The 22,452-nt window shown below is 62.4% G+C and overlaps 2 protein-coding genes across 3 annotated transcripts; one reads left to right on the top strand and one right to left on the bottom strand.

The window, feature by feature from the left end:
- Positions 1 to 10: 10 nt before the first annotated feature.
- On the top strand, positions 11 to 5,421 carry TMEM240 (transmembrane protein 240). The gene is made up of 3 exons (XM_011377303.2): positions 11 to 299; positions 4,442 to 4,650; positions 4,736 to 5,421. The coding sequence occupies exons 1-3, from the start codon at positions 208 to 210 to the stop codon at positions 4,882 to 4,884; spliced, it is 450 nt and encodes a 149-aa protein (XP_011375605.1). The 5' UTR covers positions 11 to 207; the 3' UTR covers positions 4,885 to 5,421.
- Positions 5,422 to 5,532: 111 nt separating this feature from the next.
- LOC105303577 (ATPase family AAA domain-containing protein 3) lies at positions 5,533 to 22,404 on the bottom strand. 2 transcript variants are annotated; one of them, XM_011377302.2, is made up of 16 exons: positions 22,089 to 22,403; positions 19,361 to 19,437; positions 19,084 to 19,185; positions 18,716 to 18,775; positions 18,072 to 18,141; positions 17,591 to 17,756; positions 17,295 to 17,364; positions 15,822 to 15,977; positions 15,113 to 15,169; positions 14,847 to 14,972; positions 14,526 to 14,650; positions 14,087 to 14,138; positions 13,740 to 13,810; positions 12,797 to 12,964; positions 11,394 to 11,502; positions 5,533 to 6,335 (listed from the first exon to the last, which is right to left on the bottom strand). In XM_011377302.2, the coding sequence occupies exons 1-16, from the start codon at positions 22,288 to 22,290 to the stop codon at positions 6,171 to 6,173; spliced, it is 1,776 nt and encodes a 591-aa protein (XP_011375604.1). In that variant the 5' UTR covers positions 22,291 to 22,403; the 3' UTR covers positions 5,533 to 6,170. The 2 variants fall into 2 exon arrangements, with proteins under 2 accessions (XP_011375604.1, XP_023377388.1); XM_023521620.1 differs by lacking the exons at positions 5,533 to 6,335; positions 11,394 to 11,502 and adding an exon at positions 11,520 to 12,360 and having other exon boundaries at positions 22,089 to 22,404.
- Between the last annotated feature and the right edge of the window lie 48 nt (positions 22,405 to 22,452).

Genomic DNA, 22,452 nt, shown 5'->3' with positions numbered 1-22,452 from the left:
GCTCCCCCACCCCCTGGCCTGCGCACCCCCATCCCCGGCTTGCGGTCCCCCATCCCGGGTTGTCCAGAGCACCCCTACCCCTGGCCCGCACTCCCTTCTCCCGGCTGCGCTCCCCCACCCGCAGCGCGCCGGCCCCCACCTGGGCGCCCCGCGGGCTAGCTCCTGGCTCTGACCGGCCATGGGCTCTCCCAGGCCATCGCGTGCTTGATGGACATGAACGCGCTGCTGGACCGGTTCCACAACTACATCCTCCCGCACCTGCGGGGCGAGGACCGCGTCTGCCACTGCAACTGTGGCCGGTGAGTCTGAGCCTGGCAGGGCATACGCGTGATCACACATGTGTGGGTGCCAGGGCCCACTGGGGTGCGCGGAGCCCCGGGCAGGCCAGTGAAGGGCCGCGCTAGGCCGGAGGGGCTGCTGAGGCCCTCGGAGGCTCGGTGGGGGAAGGACTGTCCTTCTCCTGTGGGCACCCCAGGGTTGGCCTCCCGCTTCCGGGGTGGGGAGCACACCTGAGTCAGTTAGGACCCCCTCCCAAATGCCTTTAGAGAAAGGGTGATGGGCAGACCAGCTGGGCCGCTGGGTCCAGGCCCTGGAGGCTGAGCGAGCAGCAACCCAGCCCCGCGTTCTGGGAGGGCAGGGCCGTGCCCACAGCACCGGCCCCTGTCCTGCGCTGTGTCCATGAACTTTCCTGGGGGCCAAGTGCAGGGAAGTGCAGACGAGTCAGGGTGGGCAGTGCCCAGCCCCTGTCCCTGTACAGAGGAGGGACTGAGGCCAGGGGGGGTGGAGCTTGCTCAAGGTCACGCAGGGACAGGGGGAGAGCCCAGGCCCCCTGCACCCACTGTGCGACCCCCATTCTGTGCACATGGAATGATGAAGTCTTCCTGGCCATGCATGTTTGTACGTCCACATACGAAATAAACATCTCATGAGACGCGAGTGTGTGTACTGTCTGTGCATATACGTGTGCGCACACGCAGCGCATGTGCATGTTCGCACGCACACCCTCAGCCCCGCAGGGCGCTGGGCTCAGTGAGAAATCACACAGAGGCTTGAGCAGATAGGGACTTGCCCAAGGTCACACCGCTAGTAAGGGACACGGCACGACCCCCAGAACTTGTGTTCTTCACCCCTGCCCCGTACCCCTGCTCCAGGGCATGGCACGGGGGTGAGATGGCACATCGTGCCTCTCTTGGTATGCTCTGTGCCCATGGGTGCAGACCAGACCTCCGGGCAGGTGGGGACGCCGTGCCTACAGCCCCGGACTGTGCCAGCCCAGAATCATGAAGAGAGTTTCCTGAGTGGCTGTATTTCCCAGGGACTCTGTTCCTGCCTGCGGTCAGCTCACAGCCTCCTGGGGTAGCCCCGACTGTGAATGGGTGTAGACTGGGGCGGCCCGGAGACCCTCCCGGGCCCAGCAGCGTGCACAGCATGGGGCCGCTCCGAGCTCTGGCAGCATTACTAACACGTTGCCATCACGGGCACTGCTGTGCCGCGACCAGCTGGCGATGCCTGTGACCACCTACTGAGGACAGACAGGGTGTGTTTGCACCGGTGTGTCTGTGTGCATCACGTGTGGAGTCCAGAGCACATGGACTCATGTAAACAGGTGCGTGTGGCGTAGAAGCTGGGCGGGGCCTGTGCACACAGGTTAGCGTGTCTGTGGGTGCAGGGGACATGGAGGGCCATGCCTGCCATAGGGAGTGTTTCTGAGTGTGCGTCTGCTTGTGTGTGCTTTGTACACATCACTACACGGAGGATATGTGAACTCAGTGTACAGCGTGTCGTGTATCGGCAACATCTATATGTGTGCACAGTGCGTGTAGACGACACACAGCGACCGGTGTGCTCCATGCAGGTATAGCCGACTTGTCTGCAGAGTAGTTTTTTACACATGGAGTGCCCCCATGGCCACACTGCGAGCAGTGAGCATGCAGACGTGTGCATGCTTTCTACATGCCTATACGCAGAACTTTATGGAGGACATGTATGTAAACTAATGTTCCAATGTGTGCGTGCTAGGAGGTGGTGTCTGTGCACATGACCTATGCATGTGCGGCGGTGCCAACAGAGAGGACGGCTGTGTGCAAAGCCACGTGCATGTGCTTCTATGTGATACGCACCACTCTCGTGCCTGGGCAAGCGTGCACATGCGTACTCGTGCAGCTCAGAGTCCTGTCCACAGTATACACGCCATGTCCTGTGCATGCGGCTGGTGCGTATACACAACATGCATCAAGCCTCAAGTAGACACATGCAGCATGCGTGGCCCAGGCAGGACACATGTACATGTCATGGAACTATGTATGCACATGGGGGACCTGAGCCCCCACCCCCAGGGCCTGCGTTGGAAGGAGGGGGTAAAGGGCAGGGGAGGAGCTGCAGACGCCAGGCCAGCAATGGGGGCGCAGGTTGTGACCCCCCCCAACCTCTGGAGATCCTGAGCCACCCAGGTGCCTGGGGCCCTGGCCTCCTCCTACTTCAGGGCACCAGGGGCATTTCCAGTTTCCTTGGCGACTCAGTCCTCAGTGTCCTGCCCTGACCAGCTGTGCATCCAGGGGTAGGAAGCAGCTGCCTTGAGGAAGGCCCGGCGGAGTCCTTGGCCCAGAAGGCTGGGGAGGGCAGGAGAGGATAGTGGTGCTCAGTGTCATCAGCCCCCGTGAGGCCTGGCCAGCCCTCAGTGATGGGGATCGCTAATGGGTCACGAAGGGTGTCCTCCCCTGGGGGCCGGCAGCTACTGCACACTCTAGGTGGAGAGCGATAGTTTCCCATCACTTATTGATGATTCACAATGGCTATTGACAAGTTGATCAGCTAAGCAATGGGTAGCCCAGGCCCCAGCCACTGGACTGATCACCTTCTGGGCGCGCTGAGCAAGATGGCCTCCAGGGATCCCCAAGAGGATCAGGAGAGCTGAGGAGAGGGCTCCTTGCTGGCCTGGGGCTCCTGGACTCCCCTGACCCCACCAGGAGGAAGTCGTGTGGCCCCTGCCAGTGCAGGGACATCCATGAGGGAGGAGGTGCAGCAGGTGTCCGAGGTCAGGGAGGACTGATAGGGTCTCCATTTGGGGAAGGTCTCTCGGGGGAGTGGAGCATGGCCAGTGGCAAGGGGGCAGGAGGTGGGGTGAGGATAAGGACCTATCTCCCCTGAAGACCAGGCGGAGGTGTGACATCTACTGAAGAGAAGATGGGGAGAAGCAGGTTTGGGGAGGGAGGAGCTATTTTTAGGTGTGAGTTTGAGGTGTCTGTAGATCCCACGTGGAGATGGCAGGCAGGCAGCTGGAGCTCGAGCAGAGCTGAGCGGGGGTGATGTGGGGGCCGGCAGGGACTTGAGGGGGTGGAGATGGAGAGGGAGAAGCCAGCAAAGGGGCTCAGGGAGGGGAGGGGAAACCAGGAGAGATGGCCCTGGGCAAGGGGACACCGGGGTGGCCCCTGCACTGCAGTTCAAGAGGAAGGACTGCTGCCTGCGAGGACGACTGGGGCTCAGGGCACAGGGACCACTGTGCCTTGGGCTCCCAGGCTCTCTTGTTGGTAGGGGGAGGGGAGAGCCCAGAGTCTATTTTCCTGAGTGCCGTCTTCTGGGCAGGGCTGCCCCACCTGGGGTCACCAGGTCCAGAGGGCAGGCCTAAGGCTTGAGGGAGCCCTGCGAAGAGGGTTCAGTGTGTCTGTCCCTCAAAGGCAAGCGAAGGCCTGGAGGGTTCAGTGGCCTGAATCTGGCCAGTACAGGGAGGAGAGACTGAGAGGCAAGCCACGGGCCTTGGGTGCTGGGATGCAGGGGAGGGACTGTGGTCCAGGGCATCCTGGACAGCTGCAACATCGTCCATCTGGGAGCAGCAGCAGAGCAGCCAGCAGACATGCAGATCCATACAAGGCATGGGCCGGGGGGCACCCCCATGAGGGGTGAGTGGATGGGGCGCTGGACGGCATTGGGGATGGAGGAGCAGAAGGAAGACCAGAGGCCCAGGGCAGGGCTGACAACACTTGGCTTTCCCGGAGGGGAAGCTGAGGAAAGGGTATGGTGAGTGTCTGGCGGGAGGGAGAAGCCAGAGGGGCAGTCCCGGAAGCCATGTCAGCCCCGCCTCCGGCAGGAGGGCTGTGAGCCTGCCACCAGATGGGACACCCAGCCCCGGGCCCTCACTTCCGAACGACCCGTCCACCTGCACTGTTCCCGTGACCCCGACAGGTTCGCCGCTGAGCCCCAGGCGGGGCAGAGGAGGGAGGGGCGATGCGTGGGCGGACCCGCCCCTGGCCGGTCCCCAGACTTCACTCTGACCACTGACCTCGCACGCGCCCGCCCTCTGGGCAGCCTCCACCTGGGGACTGGGGCCCTGGAAGAGTCCGCTGGCCCCTTCCGGACCCCAGCTCCCACAGGGCTGCCTCGAAGACCCCAGCAGGGATCCCCGCGCGCCCCGCGGGAGAGGTGCCAGCCCACCCTGCTCCCCCAGGCACCACATCCACTACGTGATCCCGTACGACGGGGACCAGTCGGTGGTGGACGCCTCCGAGAACTACTTCGTGACAGACAACGTCACCAAGCAGGAGATCGACCTCATGCTGGGGCTGCTGCTCGGCTTCTGCATCAGCTGGTTCCTGGTGTGGATGGACGGCGTCCTGCACTGCGCCGTGCGCGCCTGGAGGGCCGGCCGGCGCTACGGTGAGTGCGGCCGGGACTCGCGGCCCCGCCCCGGGCAGGCCCGCCCCGCCCCGCCCTGACCACGCCCCTGGCTCCGCCCCCGCAGACGGCTCGTGGACCTGGCTGCCCAAGCTGTGCAGCCTGCGGGAGCTCGGCCGGCGGCCGCACAGGCCCTTCGAGGAGGCGGCCGGGAACATGGTGCACGTGAAGCAGAAACTCTACCACAACGGCCACCCGAGCCCGCGGCACCTTTGAGCCGCGCGCAGGACTCGCGGGGCCGCTGGCCACCGCGCCCACGTACACGGGACTGGACGGCCGCCCCGGGCCAGGGCGCCCCGGCCGCCGGGCGTGTCCAGTGGAAGGTGCTGTCTCTTCTTTTTATAAAGGGGTCGGGGTGGGGCCGGTCTGGGGGCAGGATCCCGGTCTCCAGGACCGGGCAGGGCACCGGGGGCCCGGTGTCATGCAGTCCTGCCCACGCCTGGCCTGGGACCACGCCTGTTACTTAAACCCGGCGGTTTCCCGTAGGCCCGCGTCCATCTCTCCGTTCTGGGGGAGAGGAGAGAGGCCAGGAGAGGGCCTGGGCGGGGAAAGGGGCCGACCCCGGCCGCGCCGTCTGCACACGGGAGCATGTGCATGGGGCGTGTGCGTCCGCGGGCCGCAGTGGGGGGTGCGGGGGACAGGGGTCTGGGGGAGGCCCCCGCCCAGCAATAAGGCCCCTGAGCCCTGTGTGGCGAGTGTGGCCACCCTGCCCAGGGCGTCCCTGGTCGGCGCCTCACTGTGACCCCCACCCCTGCTGGTCAGTAAATTCTCCAGAAAGCTCCAGCCTCTGCCTCTTCTTCCACGTCTGAGCCTGTGACCCCTTCAAGCCCCGCCCCTTGCGTCACCATGAGACGGACACTGAGGTGTGGTGTCAGTTTTTATTGGATTCTGGACAGAGACCCCAGCTCAACCCAGGGAGAGTGGGGCTCCCCTGGGCAGCCCCCAGCACCGACGACCCTGGTCAGGTCAGGTGTCCAGTCCCGGTGTGGCCCCCACCAGGGCAGGCACAGATGTGTACAGGGTACCTCCTCTTCCCCAGTGCAGAGGCGGGCAGCTCTGACGGGCAGCACGGGCCTGCTCTGCTCACCCCTCACGGATCCCCGACTGTGCCAGGCCTTCCCCTGGCTAGACCCCCCCACTGCAGCAGCCAGCTCTCGGCTACCCCTGGACCGGGGGGCTGTGCCTTCTCCCCGCTCTGGGCCTGGCTTGGAGACACGTCCCCTAGGAGTGTCCTGGGGGTAGCCCCAGCCTGACCCTCCCCAGCCAAAACCACAGCCTGGAGGGGCAGATTCCCCCCACAAAGACGCCATAGCCGCAGCTGGTCCTAAGTAGAGGCCTTTAATGCTGCCCTGGCCCTGAGCGGAGGAATATTAAAAACTGCCGGGAGGTGGGCGGCTGCAGAGCACCCTGCTGGCCGCCAGGAGACGCGGGTGCCTTGGTGTTTCCTCTGGCAAAGCCACCAAGCGGGTGTGCCCCAGGGTCCCCAGCTGTCGAGGCCCAGCTCACTTGGTCCGTGCACTCAGGAGTAGGGGCTGGCCACTGCCGGGCCCGGTTCCCTCGGCCTTCAGCCACTGCATCTTCTGCTGGTGCTGCCGGATGGCGTCCTGGACTCGGGCGTCCATCATGGCCTCGGTGAGGACACCGTCCTCGGAGGCATAGGCCATGGCCTAGCAGGGAGAGAGTGCTGAGGCAGGGCACCCAGAGGGGCTGCCTGCCAGAGAAGGGCGTCCCGGCCCCAGGCTTTTGGAGCCCACCAGGAGCTCCCTGCTCTGCACGCGGGGGTGACAGTAGCCAGCCAGCCCCGCCCTCACTGCTGCGCCTCCCACCCCCCATGAGCCGCTTCTTGGAGAAGCCCTCCAGGATCCGAACGCCTCCAGTGGGCGGGGAGGTGGGGCAAAGCCCAGGATGGCGGGTCAGCATCCTCCCTCAGCGCTAGGCCTCAGAAAGGGCCCGGCCTCCTGGCAGAATGCACACACCTACGTGCTGATGGCGCATGTCTGGCCTCCCCGTGCACACAAGCGTGCCCACACACTCACGTGTACAGGTGATCTGCACCCCAGAGTCTCCGCACTGCCCACCCCTGCCCCGCCCTGGCTGACACCAGCCCTGCCTTCTCGCTCCACTGAGTCTCAAAGACTTTCTAAAATTAGATCGAGGCCAGTGCTCAGGAAGCGGCCCAGCCCCCACCACAGACCCCGAGGGCCCCTGCTTTGCAGCCAGTAGAGCAGCCCTTAGAGTCAGGGCACACATGACAGAACTGCTATGGGCCACTGGGGGAAGGTTCACTCTCATTCCAGGGGGAGGGCAGCCCCCACCGCAGAGAGCTCCCAAGGAGCCCCCAGCAATTCTGGCAGGTGAGAGAGAGGCCCCACCAGGCCGCACTGCCCATGAATGCCAAGCAGCCATCGTCCACCAGGTCCTGCCTCTCACAGGGTCTCCACCATCTGCGAACTCCTTCCAGAACCGGGGGCTGCCAAGGGCCAGGCCGCTGCCTGTCACCTCTGCATACCCAATGCCCAGGGATCCTGGCCCCAAACGGGCAGGCACCTGGATGGAGGCACCAAAGTTTTGCTAATCAGGCCCCACTGTGGTCCATAGCACCTCGGATACCAGGCAGGTCACCTTTGGGTGACAATGGGCTGCCACCCTGCCCAGATGACCCAGTACCCCACCTGCTTCCTGTTCTTCAACCTGTTGCTCTGACCATCGGGGCCGACATGTCCTCCAAGGGGGACTGGACCCCAACTGAGGGAGGGCTGGGGTTAGAGATGGCCAAGACCCCTATGATGTCGGGTGCCCCCCGTGTGATATGAGCAGAAGGGGACCTCACCTGTACAGTCCTCTCCCCCAAACCCACAGCCCCAGTCCAATCACAAGGAAGTACTGGACAGACCAATGTGGGGCATTCCACGTTAACACCCGACCAGCACCCTCAACCCTGCCAGGATCATCAAAACCAAGGGACAGCTGAGGAACTGTCACAGCCTAGAGGAGCCTGAGGAGGCGACGAGCTGACTAAATGTAATGAGCACCCTGGGTGGGCCCAGGGAAGGTCAAGTCCGAGGTGGAACAGTGATGGGGCGTACGTGCCTCGTGATGACACGCTCACAACACGGTGGGGGTGACAGGTGCACGGGAGCCCTGTGTGCGATCCTTGAAACTTCTCTGTGAACCTGAAATTATTCAAAACTAAAACAGTTCCATTTTTTTAAAGAAAAGGGCATGCTGTGGACCTGACGTATTCACTGGGGAATTCCACCCAAGGCCTAAGGAACACCAGTCCCCGGGGGTCTTCCAAAAAGCTGAAGCGGGAGGAAGCACTTCCTTCCTGGCTTGCTCCAGGAGGCCGGGATGACCCAACGCCAAAGCGAGGCGACCGCAGGCCAGCGCCCCTTGTGAACGCAGATGCAGAAGTCTCCGACAAAGGCCAGCAAAGCACACGCGGCAGCACGCTGAAGGGTGACACACTGTGACCAGGTGGGGTTCGTGCCAGGGTTCAGCACAGGACAATAAGTCAATCCCCAAGATACACCACACTCTAAAAGGATGAATGCCAGAAACCACATGATCATCTCAACTGATGCAGAAAAGGCATGTGGCAAAATTTCTTGATGAAAATGCTCAATAAACTAGGAATAGAAGGGTATTTCTTCGGTGTGACAAGGACCACGTATGAAAAACCCACAGCAAACGCATCAGTGGCGAAGGACGGAAAGCAAGTCCACTCTCGCCACTCGTGTCCAACAGGGCGCTGCAAATTCCAGCCAGAGCGATTAGGCAAGAAAAAGAAACACAAGGCATCCAGGTTGCAAAGGGAGAACAAAATCACCTGTTTTACAGGTGATACGATCTCACATATGGGAAACCCTAAAGATTCCCCCCAAAAATCTGTGTTAAAAAGTAATAAATTCAGCAAAGTTGCAGGATACAAAATTAACACAAAAAACGTTTTGTATTTCTATACAGAACCAATGATCAATCTGGAAAGGAAATCAAGGAAACAATTCCATGTACAATAGCATCAAAAGGAATAAAATACTTAGGAATTAGCTAACAAGGTGAGACTCACGCACTGAAAACTACACAATCTTGCCGAAAAGAAATTAACACACCAAAACATAGAAAGTTATGTGTTAATGCCATGGGAAACAGTACTGTTACAAAGTCAACACCACGCGAAGCAATCTATCGATACAATGCAATCCCTGTCAAAATTCCAATGATTTTTTTGCAGAAATAAAAAACCCATTCTAAAATTCACACCCTCAAGGAACCCCAAAGCACCAAAGCGATCTTGAATAAGAACAAAGCTGGAGGGCTCACATTTTCTGATTTAAAAACTTACTACAAAGCTACCGCAGTCACAACAGTGTGGGCCTGGCAGGGAGACAGAGTATGAACCTACAGAACAGACGAGAGGCCAGAAATGACCCCGCACAGGGCCCAGTGATTTCCAACAAGGACAAACAGTTTTCGACAAACAGTGCTGGAACGACTGTATGTCCACGTGCAAAAGAATGACCTTGAACCCCTACCTCACACTACATCCAGAAATTAGCATACATCAAAAACTCTCAAACTATAAACATCTCAGAAAAAAGAAACAGGAGAAAATCTTCTGGACATTGGATTCAGCAATGAGTTCTTGGCTACTAAAAGCACAGGTGACAAAAGAAAAATACAGAAAAATTGGATTTTATCCAAATAAAAAACTTTTGTGCATTAAAGGGCGCTATTAACAGTAAAAAAAAAAAAGCAACCCACAGAAGGGGAGAAAATATTCGCGAATCACATATCTGATGAAGGATTAAATATCTAGAACACACCAAAAAAACTACAATTCAACAACAAAAACCGAAGTCAAAAATGCGCGGAGGACTTGAATTGACATTTCTCCAGGGAGTCAGAGGGCGAGAAGCACGCGAAACGATGCTCGATGTCACGGATCACCATGGAAATGCGATTCGGGTCACGGCGAGACAGTACTGCGCACGCGTCAGGACGGCCACCGTCGGAACAGGAAGGCGACAGGCGCTGGGTCAGACGCAGGAACCCGGCCCCGTGCACCGCGGCTGATGCGAAAGTGCCCTGAAGCGTGCCCCCCGCTGTCCTCTCCCTGGGGCTGGCCGGTCAGAGACCGGTCACCCTGGTGTGAGGACCAGACCCCCAGGCGGAGTGCCCCTCGGGCCCGGGCGTCCACTCACTCACTGCCTGTCACGCTCGTATGGCATCCAACCGTCCCAGCTCTCCCTCTGCCAGGCACGCAGCCGGCCTGTCACCTGGCCTGGCCAAGATGCGAGAAGAGGCGAGGGCTGGCCTCAGCACAAACATGGAGCCGCAGGGCAAGGCCCTTCGCTGGGGCCACATGTGTGTGTCCCCAGTGCAGCACCCCCCCCACCCCCCGGCGTGGGGCGGCTGTATTGGCGCCGCGGCCTCTGAAGAAGCATCTCGGTGCAACGCAGTCACGGAGTGGGGTCATGGCGGGCAGCTCCGTCCTGCAGGACCGGCGGCCTTGGTAGAGACGCCAGAGCGCTGTCTCTGCCGTGAGGGCACAGCGAGCAGGTGGCCGTGGGAAAGCCAAGAGGAGGGTCCTTGTCAGACCCCCGCCATGCTGGCACCCTGGCCTGGGGCTTCCCACCTCCAGAGCCATGAGAACTAAACGTCTGCCTGGGCGCCAGGGCTGTGGCATCGGTGACGGCAGCCAAGCCAGAGAGTGTGCTGTGCTCTGACCGCTGGCTGTGGGAACAGAACCACCCTCTCTGGCCTGGATCCCGAGGACGTGTGGGGACAGGTCTGCGACCTGGTGCCCTTCATGGCAGCCGTGACCCACCTCACCCCAGTGCGGCCCCATGGGCCCGGGCTGCGACGTTTGACAGACGTGCACACAGTTAATAAAAGGCGCACTCGTGTAAAAGCACTTCTAAATTTACGGCGCTGGCTGTCACACGACCCGGGACAGGTACGACGCAGGCTCGGAGCCCCTCCGCCTACAGGGCTTCCTTCCCTCCCCGGCAACCGAGGGGCGAACGCCTCCGGGGGGTCAGCGGCACCCCGCCCTGGGCACCCTTGCCACTGCTGCTGGGCATTTCAGAGAGGAAAACCTGGGTGTCGGGGGGTGACGTGCTCTGAGCCACACACGGGGCTGAAATCAAGTCACACGGTCGAAGCATCCCCGAGACCACAGCGAACCCGTCCTGAAGGCCAGAACGTGGACACCTTCCGCACAGACAGACCTCAGCGCCGGTGGCCTACACCTGGCGAGACCCCAGACGCTTCTTCAGGTCAGAGTCACTCTGTGTCCCTCACCTCGCGTACCCCACAGACAGCTCATGGGACGCGACCGACCCAGGCTGTGTCCCCCGGTCTCCCACCTGTCAGCAGAGTCGCCTGGGCTGACTGCCCTGGGCCCCAGCTGGTTCCCCAGACCCCGAGCACGAACCATGGGACCTGGATGCCCACGTGACACAAGGCCTTCTGTAGGCAGCCCTGCCTGATCTCAGCCTCCTCTGACCTGGATTACAGTGACAGGGCGGGCCACCGACAGCCGCCCCGTCCGCCCCTCAGAGGGACCTGAGGCGAGTGGCGGCGAGCAGGCAGGGTGACACAGCCCATCTGCGCACAGAAAACCCTGCGTCAGAAACGCAGGGCAGGCAGGGGCAGCAGGGGCCCCTCGGAGGGTCTCGCACTGGCCCGGCTCAGGCCCACGGGGCGCGGCCCCCACTCACCTGCCACGCCACGGCCAGCTGGGATATCTCCCGGCCCGACATGCCCTCCGTCAGCTGCGCGACCTCCGAGCACTTCGTCCCGTAGTCAAACTGAGCCAGCTTCAAGCGCCTGGTAAGGGGGGTACCCGAGTGATGCCCAGGTGCCCACGGGACCCCAGGCGAGGCCACAGGCCTGAGGGCCCCACGGCTTCCACATGGAGGGCCGAGGTGTCTGCCAGGGGCAGGAGCCCATGCAGAGAACCCCCCGGCAGGCAACGCCACCCCCAGAGCGGGCGCGTCTGCCCATTCTGCCCATCCAACCCTGCAAGCACGTCCGCTCCTCCCAGGGCCCAGGCGGGGTCCAGGCGGGGGCTGTGTGGGGACCATCGGAATGTGTAAGAACGAGGGGCCCCAACCATGTCTCCCTCACTCCAGACCCCACCCTGCGCCCAAACAGGACGCGGCCATAAGCTGGTTGGTGATGAGCTGCCAGACAAGCAAGCAGGGGCCAGAGGAAGAAGCCAGCGCTCGGCTCAGAGTGACACCCACGCTGGGCCCTTCCCCAGGCAGCTGGGCCGAAGGCCTGAGGGAACCGCTCACTCACGGGACAAGGCCTCAAACTCTCACCGCGCACTGTGTCTGGGCTGCGGTCTGGCCAGGATGGGCCACTGGAGGTTTGGGGGGACTGGGGCCAGGGGAAAGGGAAGGAGGCCCGGATAATACAGCTCGAGGGGACAGGCGGCACAGGGTGACAGGACAGGCAAAGCCCGTCCACAGCGAAGATGCTCCCAGTGCCGCCGACGACAGGGAGGATTCGGGTCAGTGCCGCCGAGGCCCAGGCCCCTGGAGATGGTGGAAATAGCCCAGCCGCGGCTTATCTGGAGCACGCCAGAGCCGAGGGGCAGGGCCGCCTGGACTGTGTGGAGGGCGCCACTCCACCTGGCGGCTTTGCAGAAGCGGGGCCTCGCCGGCATGGGCCCCCAAGATCCTGGGACGGGGTGAACAGTGGAAAGTGGTCTCAGGAAAGCCCAGCAAGGGTACCCTAACTGGCCATCGTGGCCCCCAAACACACAGGGTGATCGCGGCCTGGGGTCTGTTTCCTTAAGAGGCCCAAGTGATCAAGACACTCCGGGTGACAAAAAGGGCAGAGACACTAGCAGTACATGGTGACGGGCTGTCGAATCAAAACCTGGCAGAGAGCTGGATGGGAGTGTGAGCGCCGAGCGGGTGGACGGCACAGGGGTAGCAGGGCCTCCAGCGATAAAGCCACACATGACCCCACCCTGGGCCCCACGTGAAGCCGCAGGGTCAGGACTAGGATACGGCGCCCGGACGGTGCTGGTGGGGCTGACACCGGGGGGGCGGTGCTGGGAGGGCCCCGGGGTGCCAGGGCGGGGGCCACGCGGGCCGCTCGGGACACTTACTGCTTTCCTTCTGTGGCTGGTTTCAGAATGTACTTGTCGAAATACATTCTCACCAGGCGCTCCCGCTCCTCCAGCCGTGGCAGGTCGAAGCTGACCATCTCGTCTATGCGGTCGTTGATGGCCCAGTCGAACTGCTCGGGCTGGTTGCTGGCCAGGACCAGCATGAACCTGCGGCGACAGGGGCAGCGGGAGCTGAGGGGCTGCAGGGCCAAGCGCTGGCTTCCCGGGGCGGGGGCCTCTTGAACCCTCCCGGGGCAGTTTTCTAGCAGATTCTGCTTCGCAGCTTTGTAACTCGCAAAACCACAGGGAGACCCAGCGCCGCCCTCCGCTGCCCACTGGCCCTCCACCTTCTGTCCTCCCCAGCATTCCACCTTCTCTGACTGAAGGCTGGGCCTGAAGGGTGGCCGGATATGGCTCTCTGTGCACAGGACCCCTGGGGATGGAGACTCCAGGGCCCGAGACAGACCTCCGCCCCTGCCCGACCAGGAGCCGGAGTTTGGCTGAGCAGAGGCACCAACTCAGCAGGAACAGACACACCTCCCCCGGGGTCTCCAGTGGCAACAGCCACAGCAAGTGAGGGCGGCATGTCTGACAGAGGGCCATACCACTGACCAGTGGGCAGGGGACTGGAGTAGCCTCGCCAATGCAAAAGAATGAGATCAGAGATTGGGAAAGGGCCAGCCCACCCCCGGGGTACCCCTGGCACATCTTCTCAGGGGTTCCCACACCCCATTATGCCAAACTGTCTGTCCCCATCACAGGGACAGGGGACAGGGGGACCCATCACAGGGGGACCTCCCAGAGCAGGGACACTGCCCGGGCGCAGGGGTCAGGGGGATGCCCCCACCCTCGGCAACGGGTGAGCCCAGGCGGTGCCTTGGTCGCCCCGTGGGAGGACCCAACAGGCGGATGCAGGACGGCGCCTGCCACAGGCGGCGCTCACTTGCTGCTGTGCTGGCCCGTCCGGTGCAGGAACGCGTTCAGGGTGGCCCTGAGGTCCTCGCTTATCTTCTCCTGCGGAGGGAATGCGGGGCGTCAGGCAGCAGGGGCCACCCAGGTGGAGGGAGGCACCCCTGGCCCAGGAGCCCGGAGTCTCTAGGAATCCAAGCTCGACTTCAAGAAGATTCTAAGAAATGCCAGACGCAGCTTCTGCTTCTCAGAGCCCAGCACAGCAGCACGGCTGAGAGGCCGCGGCTGGACCAGGCACCGCCCTCCCGGAGCGCAGACTCGCCCGGCGCCTCGCTCGGCCCAGGCGGCGGGCCCACGGGCCAGAGGCTCCCGGACACTCACGGTGGCTCGCTTCCTGAGGAAGGCGTCCGCTTCGTCCACGAAGAGGAGGAGGCTGCGAAGGGAGAGGCTGGTGAGGGCGGAGGGCCGCTCGGGGCGACCATCTCAGACTCCCGTCGGAACCCCAACATGCGAGCCCTGCAGCCTCTGGGACCCCAGGCCTCGCCCTCGTCAGGGGTGCCAAGTGCCGGCGTCGGATAGGAGGCAGGGCTGGAACACACGGAGCGCCCTTACTCGGCACGAACTTAAACGCCCGCTGGCAGCCCCCGTCCTAAACGTTTAGGACGCCGGCAGTGGCACTGGGTGACTTTCTCCCTCAGACTCCACCCTGCCCGGGTGCTGCCAGACGACAGAGGGTGCTAGGACAGGCGGCGACACCGACCCCTCCCAGCAGGAGCCGGCGCTGGAGCGCGTGCGCACTGGGTACCTCTCGGAGGCTCACCCTCGCCGGCTGGTGTTGGCCCAGTCGAAGACCTTGTGCACAGCGGTCACGCCGTCTCGCCCCATGGGGGCCACGTCCCCGCCGGTCATGATGGCATAGTCCATACCCGAGTGCAGCGCCAGTTTCTGGTGGGAAGGCGGAGATGGTTGGTGGGCTGGGGGCGGGGCGGGGGCGGGGCCCCAGTTTTCTCTCCCTTGGAAGCCGTGCACCTCCGCGGACAGACGCCGGGGGCTGCTGAGCGTAGGGACCCGGCCCTCGAGACGAGCTGAGGGGGGCTTCTCTGACCCAGGCAGGTGCGGCCCCGCGGGACCGGCCTCTCACCTTGGCAAACAGCGTCTTGCCCGTCCCGGGCGGCCCGTACATGAGGATGTTCCTGTACAGGCTGCGGTTCTTCTTGGTGTTCCTTGTCGCAATGGCGATGTCCCGCACACGCGCCTCCAGGCTGGGCTGCCAGGGGACACGGTGGCTCGGTTTGGAGGATGTGTGGCTGCCCAGTCCGGCCCTCCAGACCACCTGGGCGAGCTTTATCCAAGCTGGGCCCGAAGGCGCCCCACCCGCACCCCGGCCCAGCCCTACGGCCCACTTACACTGAGGACAACACCCTCCAGGGCGTCCTGAGGCTTGCTGAGCAGCCGCCTGCTGACCTGCGGGGATGGACGGTGGAGGTCATCCACGCAGCCCACAGTGCAGCCCCAGAGCAATGCAACAGCGGCCTGCCACAGCGGCCTGCCACTGAGCTCACACCCCAGGACACGTGTGACCGGCCCTGCTTTAAAAGGCTGGCAGATGGGGCCACCTGTGCTGCTGGGCACCTACTTCCAGGTTCTTCGATCTCTTTTCTCAGTCACCCCCAGCCCACGGCCAGCAGGTCCAGTGCAGCCCGTGGATGAACACACTGGGGGCAGGAAGCCCAGCTTCCTGTGGGCACAGCTGACACCTACTTCCAGCAGCTTCTCTTACAGGAAAGGGCACACAAGGGCAAACCCCCGGGAGTTTATAAACACCCCAAAGTCAACCCAGGGGGACAGTCATGTCAACAGACCCATTGGTGACTGAGCAGCTGGGATGAAGCCACCCCCACCCCCCACGGTGCAGACGGGGACGGGACCCCAGAGGCAGCATCAAGGAAGAAAGAGCCAAAAACGAATCTACCATGCAGAAGAAAAACGACAGTGTTTGAGTCAAACAAAGACGGAAGGGGGACACACTAGCAGCCTGGCCGATACGCCAGAAAGAATGGGTGCGCAGGAACTCGAGTGAGGACCCCGTCCCTCAGCCACGGCCCACGGCGGTTACCTGCAGGGGGTGCCACAGAGCCTCCAGCACCGAGATCCGCGAGGTCTCCCTCACCAGGGACGGCCTCCCCAGCCGGGCCTCGATGTACCGCCCTGCGACCGATGTGGCGTTCTTCGCAGAATAGACCCCGACAGCCAGCAGCGTCAGCCCGGCTACCTGGAGCAGGGCAGAAAGAAGGCGAGTGACGCCCACTCCCGCCACGCCATTCATCCAACACTGAGCCCGCACCACCTCATCCATCCTGTGCCAAGTGCTGGCAAAGGTCACACAGGAGTCTCCAACACCAAATCCCATGCCCGTCGGCGCTCAGTTACACGTGACTGCAGAAAGCAATATACCAGAAAGCTCATCCCAAACGCGTTTTCTCAGAAAGCTACTGGAGGATGTGCTCCAGAAGGACTGGAGAGCTGTCAGGTGACAGCAGCACCATCTGTGAAGAGCAGAGCGACCCCCAGGCTGATGGAGGACAAACCCAGCACCAGGTAGGAGCTCAGTCACCAGATACTTGACCAGGAACAGCCATCAGAGGTTCTCAGAACCTAGACCAACACCTGAAAATGGATCTAAAATCTATTCCCTACAAAATAAACAGCCTGGCCACCGCAGGGGGGAGGACGAGTCTTAGGCCACGTGAGCCAGGTTCTTCGATGGGACAGCAAGATGAGAAACTCCAGTTCCAGTGACCTTCCATGTCGTCCTTCCTTCTCAACCGCCCCTCCATGGGTCTGTCCAGCTTGGAAGATAAACGCTCAAGTGACGATGGCTTATCAAATGGGAAGAACCACTTTCCTGACTCCCAGGAGAGAGCTGTCAGCAGGCGGGCCAGGCCCCCCAGCCCATGATGCCACCCCTATAGGACGGAAACTCTGTAATGAAGAAGTCGGGAGAGACTGAACTGCCAAACATGCAGACGTCGTCCACATCCTTACGCGAGCAAGCTGCCGAGGTGCCTCTGGGACGGCTCGTGAGGTCTGGGGTACACAGCACGGAGACCACACAGGAAGAGTCGGGGTGCCCTAATGCACGCGAGAATACCCCGGGGAAACAACTACTGAAGCGGACAGCGGGCGGGTGACAAGCGTGTGGTCAGAGGAAGTGCTATGACACCGAAGGCAGGGAGAGAGAGCGTGCGGGCTCCAGGACACCGGGCCGCTGGGCACACTGACACCCGAGTGGGCAGAGCCTAGACACAGGACAGCTCCCCGCGCGCTCAGCCCCTCAGCTGGGCCTCTCTTCTCTGGCCATGTGTCCAATTTCCCAAGATGACGGAACGCGAAACTGTAGCCCCCTCGCAGGGCCCCCTGCCGCCCTCCGATCGACGCGGCATTTCGGCACTGAGTGTCCAGGCCCCCAGACCCAGGGGCTCCGCCACAGCCGGTGTTCATAGGCGACAGAGCGTGAAGCCAACGCTTTGCCTGCAAACGTACTCTGCCCGGGACAAACCGTGCAGGGAGTCGTGGCAGTGGTGCTCACCGTGGCGGTCACTTTGTCCCAGTCTGTCACAAAGGCACGGAATCCTTCACCAAACAAGGTGCCAGCCGTCCTGCAGGGGAAGCGGTGACGTGACCAGGAGGGAACCGGGCCTGTGCACATGGCTGGAGAAAGGGCGCAGGCTCCGACAGGCCAGACCTGAAGGTGGCACCGGGAGGACCAGCTGAGGCGGCTGCCCCCACTGCGGACCTATCGAGGGCCGCCCAGTGCGGGAGAAGGGGCCGGGGGCAGCATGCCACCCGGGGCTCCGCTGAGGGCCCGCCAGGTCATGGCCTCACCGGATGGACTCCAGGATGGTCTGGCGGTGCTCAGCAGCCTTCAGGCGGATCTGCTCGCGGATGATGTCTGCATTCTCGCGCTCGGCCTTGGCCCGGGCACGCGCCTCAGCCTCCACCCGCAGCATCTCGTTCTTGTGCCGCAGCTCCATCTCTCGCTCCACGGTGGCTTTCCCAGAAGAGAGGGACACAGTACTAAGTGTGAGACCCCGGGCTGCCGGCCCTCTGCTTGCTGGGCCCACCCCTGTGGCTGGTTCCCGACACAGGAGCCTGGAGTTCAGACCCTGAGACCCACGCACCCCATCTCCCAGGAGTAGCTCACGCAAAACCTGGGGGTGCCCAGGACAGGGCAGTGCGCCCCAGAACGAAGAGCCCCAGCTCGGGTCTAAGGAAGTGCGGCACACAGAGTAGCGCCTACCCACCTGCTCGCCCAGCCACTGGCCTCTCGCAAGCCACGACCTCCTAGGCCCCCCGAGACCCCTACCTCGCCTCATGGCCTCCTGCTTCTGCACAGACTCCTCCTGCTTCCGTAAATTCTCCTCGTTGAGAAGTTGCTGAGAAGAAGCAGCAGGAGAAAGGAGGCCGTCACAGTTACGAACCAGCCAACATCGGCCGAGAGTCGGCTGCTCCGGCCCTGGGAAGCGACCACCACCCCAGGCTCTGGCCTTCTCGGGACAGTTGGCCGGGGGCCTGCACACCCCACAGCCTGAGGCAGGCGGGCCTGGACCCAGCTGGGGACATACGCACTCAGAGGGGCCGGGTCAGAAGCCCCCCACCCCCAGCAGAGCCTGGAGCTGTCACGGTTGTCCCCAAAACACTTGATTTTACCCGTTCGATTTAAAAGCTATAACACCCGTGACAGGCAGAAACATCTGACCCTCCCCATAAACCTGTCACAACCAGGTCCCCAGTCAGGTCCCAGCTGGGAGCACCCGAAGGGCGGTGGGGGCCTGCCTCTGCCGCACAGCACCGCGGGCCAGGGCCAGGAGGCGCATGCTCTAGGTGTCCGAGTGAAGCTCCCCCGGCACCCAGGACTTACTGCTGGGGAGACGGCCCACCCCGCCTTGACGACATGCGGCTCTTGGGGGTCGTGGCAGCGGCCCTGGCGGGCAGGTGTGCCAAGCTCACCTGCTGCTTCAGCTGGTCCTCGTAGCGCTGCCGGGCCAGCTTGTCCTGGTACTGGGCCCTCTAGGGGAGGGAGGGGGCCGCGTGAGCTCCGCTGCGCGGCAGAAGCCGGTGGGCGGGGACACCGCCGCCTGGCCCTCCACCGGGCTGGGCGCTGGGGTCTCTGACGGGCCACCCGCCCCGCCTGCCGAGTTACTGCGCGCGCACACGCGGACACACGCGCTGCCGCCACGCTCAGCACTGAGGGGTTCTGTGGGCCTGAGGCGCGTGCGAGGCCACCCCTGGGCCTCAAGGGGCCGAGAACAGACCCAGACTGCATCTCGGGACCATGGCGCACCCCCGCCCCGTGCCCGAGTGCCTGCGGCCCTTACGGCCTGGTGCTGCCGCGTCTCCTCGCTCAGGGTCTTCCGCCGCTCCTCAGCCTGCACGCGGATCTGCTCGCTCTTCAGCTGCTCCACGGCGGCCTCGTACTCCTGCGGATCCCAGCTGCTGAGATCCAGGCCGGCCAGGCCTCCCGCTCAGGACATCCCGGAGCGGCCGGCCCTGACCCTGACCCTGACCCTGACCGTTCCGTCCCCGCCCCCAGGCAGAGGCAAGTCCGCGGAAGATGCCCTGCGGCCCCGGGCCAGCTCGCAGCGCCGCACTCACTTTGAGCTTGGACTGCTGCTCCAGCTGCAGCGTCTGCTCCTGCATCTGCGCCAGGCTCAGCGCCTCCTTGGCGTGTCCTGCAGGGGAGCACGCGCGTTAGGACACCGTGCCGGCCCGCGTTCACGCGCGCGTGCCCAGGGGCTGCCAAGGACCACAGCTCCGCCGACCTCATAGCGCGGGTGCCCACCCTCGCTCCTGGTCAGACCTTGCCCGGTGACCCCACCCTCCGAGGCCACTGCTCTCTTCTGGTCACCTGTGTCTGCTCTGTCCCCTACAGAAAGCTCTCCCTGTGAGGGCTCATCCCCTAGAGGACTGTCTCACTCCGGAGGGCTCCATCAGAAAGGCTGTCTCCTGCCCGTTGAGGTCAACGTGGCAGTCCTTTCCACTGAAACCAAAAGCAGGGCCATGCCCCGTGTCCCTTCTCATGGCCCATGTTTCTCTTGGCCCCAGACGCGTTACTGATCTGCCGCCAAGCACACGTGGGCAAGAGGAATGAGATGCAATGAGAATTAAGCCAAACAGGCCTGTGCGTACAGCGTGATGGCTCCTCACAGACCACGTGCTCTAAGCACCTTCCATGTGTACCTTCCACGTGTATTTCGATCATAAGGCAGACTTCCTGTCTATATTTGGGAGTTTTGCAAAAACAGGGCCTGCCTAGCTGCCCTGCTGACCACAGGCTACGATATCAATACCAACAGTAACAACTCATCACCCCAAAAATCACTCTGCACTTGGAGGCTACGCGCCACAGCACCAAGAGCAGGCAGCACAGGCCAGGTGCTCAGGTCCCCACTTTCAGGCAGTGCCCAGGCTGGTGGGCTGGAGCACCTGGGCAGCTCAAGACCAACTGTGCTGCAATGGCCTCCCAGTTGGGCCCAGGGACCTGAGGAACAAGGGAGCATCTGTTGGGTGGAGGGATAGAGCAGGTGGTCCCTCTGCAAGGAGCAGCTGGGATGGCTCCATCAGAGTGAGCAGTAAAGACGAAGGACAGCTGCGAGGCCGAGCACGGTATGCAGCGCTGCCTGAGAACCGGTGTGTCTGCAGGGGATGGGCTGGTGGGGGGCTTTCAGACAGAGAGGCAAGAGGCATCCTTGGGAGAGGGGCTTGGGGACAGGGAGGGACTGCCAACCAGGGTGAAACCTCTCCTGCTAGCCAGTGGTGAGGCCAGGAAGGACAACAGGAACAAAAATGAAGTGGAGTCCACATCTGGGACAGTCACTAGGTGTGGAGACTGATGGGGAACCATAACTCCAGGTGGTGGCACCTGAGAACTCACAGGTGCTCCTTGGTGGGGAAGTGAGGACTTGGCCATGGGAGAGCAGAGGCCCAGGCCCTGGGACCCTGGTGAGAGTGTTCTGGGGCAGGAGACTTGGGAGCGATTCAGACGCAGAAGCAGGCAGAAGGGAAGGGTGGCCCGCAGCTGCTCCCCTCAGGAACACCCGAGGCCACCCACACAGGCCTGTGTGACCACGCTGGGTTGGGATTCGGCTTCTCAAAACGGAAAAACTTTGAAACTGCAGACACAGTGAGTGAAACCCCACAGGAGTTGAGACAGAAAAGTGTCCCCAACTAAGCCTTTAACAAGAAATCAGGTCAAAAGTCTCATCATCTGACGTGCTCTGAAGCCCAGCCATTGTTTCTCAACCCAACCCGATGATTAAAATTATCCAGAAAACATAATACACCCAGTCTGGGGTGAGAGCATTCCAGTTAGGCCTAGGAAGCTGTCCTCGGCCCAGTTCCCAACATCTAGATGTTCTGAATGTCCCAGAGGCCTTGGCCCAGGAAGTTCCAGAGTCCCAGGAGGTAGGGCAGGGATTGAGCCACAAAGTGTCAGACCTCTCCCCCCTTAAACAGGAAACTCCGCTTGTACCTGCTTACAAGACTTCTCCATAGGGTCTCCTTTGAAAAAAGGGCACCTCTGCTTAAACAAAAGTTTGAGAGCCACTGTATTCTTTCAGTCAATGTTTATTCAGCACCTTCTATATTCCAGGCTCTTAAACACTTAGACTACATCGTGAGACAAGTTGTTAGAGCCACAAGAGACACGGAGGTTGGGAGGAAAGATGTGGGCTTACTGAAGATCCGGTCGCCGCTGACGCCTGGAGAACCCTGGGTTGGTCAGGAAGGCCCCCGGGCTGGGCCCGATTGTCTGACCTGCTGCTTTACAGCTCTCACCTACCTGAAAGCTAGTGTTTTCCAACAATAAATGCAAGTCTGCGATATTCTCCTAAAACTGATGACCCTCAAGTATGCTTTCCTTCCTAAGTAGAAAATTGCTAGCAAGCACCACAAAGGGACCCCGGATCTGGATCTGGCCAGGCCTTGGCCATTCCACGTGGAGGCATAAAGAGGGGGACACAGCCCCGCACTCGGCAGTAACTGAAGACCAGGGTCCAGCCCCGGAACTTGCTACCTGTAACGTCTGAAAGTCCCCTCTGCACTGGTCTCCTCACCCGAAGGACGTGTGGCAGCTGGGAAGGTGTCAAAGGTGATAGGTTCCCGAACCTCCCCGCAGGCAAGGTGGCTTAGGCAGACTCACTCCAGGAGGCCAGTTTCCTCACCTGACAAGTGGGACTGTCGACAGCCACTTGCCACTCGGTTGCTCAGAGACTAAGAGGCTAAATGCCCCCAAGTGCCGGCATGCCCGGGCGCTCGGTGGACTGGCTCTCCGTGGAGTCCCCGCCCGGGCCCGTCCCTCCCTCGACCACGCCGCTGCACTCACGCGAGTGCTCCAGCTCGCGCGCCGCCTTGGCTGCGCGCTCCAGGCCCGTCGGGTCGAAGTTGCTCCATTTGTCCTTGGGCCCCGGCCGGTCTCCCGCGCCGCGATCCCCGCCGCCCTCGGCCCCAGGCTGCACGGGCGGCAGGGAAAGCGGCGGTCCCGTGCCTTCGCCTTTGGAGCCTTTGATGCCGAAGAGCCACGACATGGCTCGCGAGCGCCACGTGCCGCCTCACCGCCTGGCCCCGCTGCCGAGCTGACCGCGCGGTGAGTAGTCTCCACGCGCGGCGAGCCGGCGGTCAGAGCCACTGCGCAGGCGCGACGCACGCCCCTTCCTCCTGGCCAGCGGAAGCGCGTAAGGGCCGTGTCC

This window comes from Pteropus vampyrus, unplaced genomic scaffold, assembly GCF_000151845.1.
Source record: "Pteropus vampyrus isolate Shadow unplaced genomic scaffold, Pvam_2.0 Scaffold309, whole genome shotgun sequence".
Taxonomy (NCBI): domain Eukaryota; kingdom Metazoa; phylum Chordata; class Mammalia; order Chiroptera; family Pteropodidae; genus Pteropus; species Pteropus vampyrus.
The sequence above is the reverse complement of the archived record's forward strand: the minus strand, read 5'-3'. Positions and strand labels throughout refer to the sequence as shown.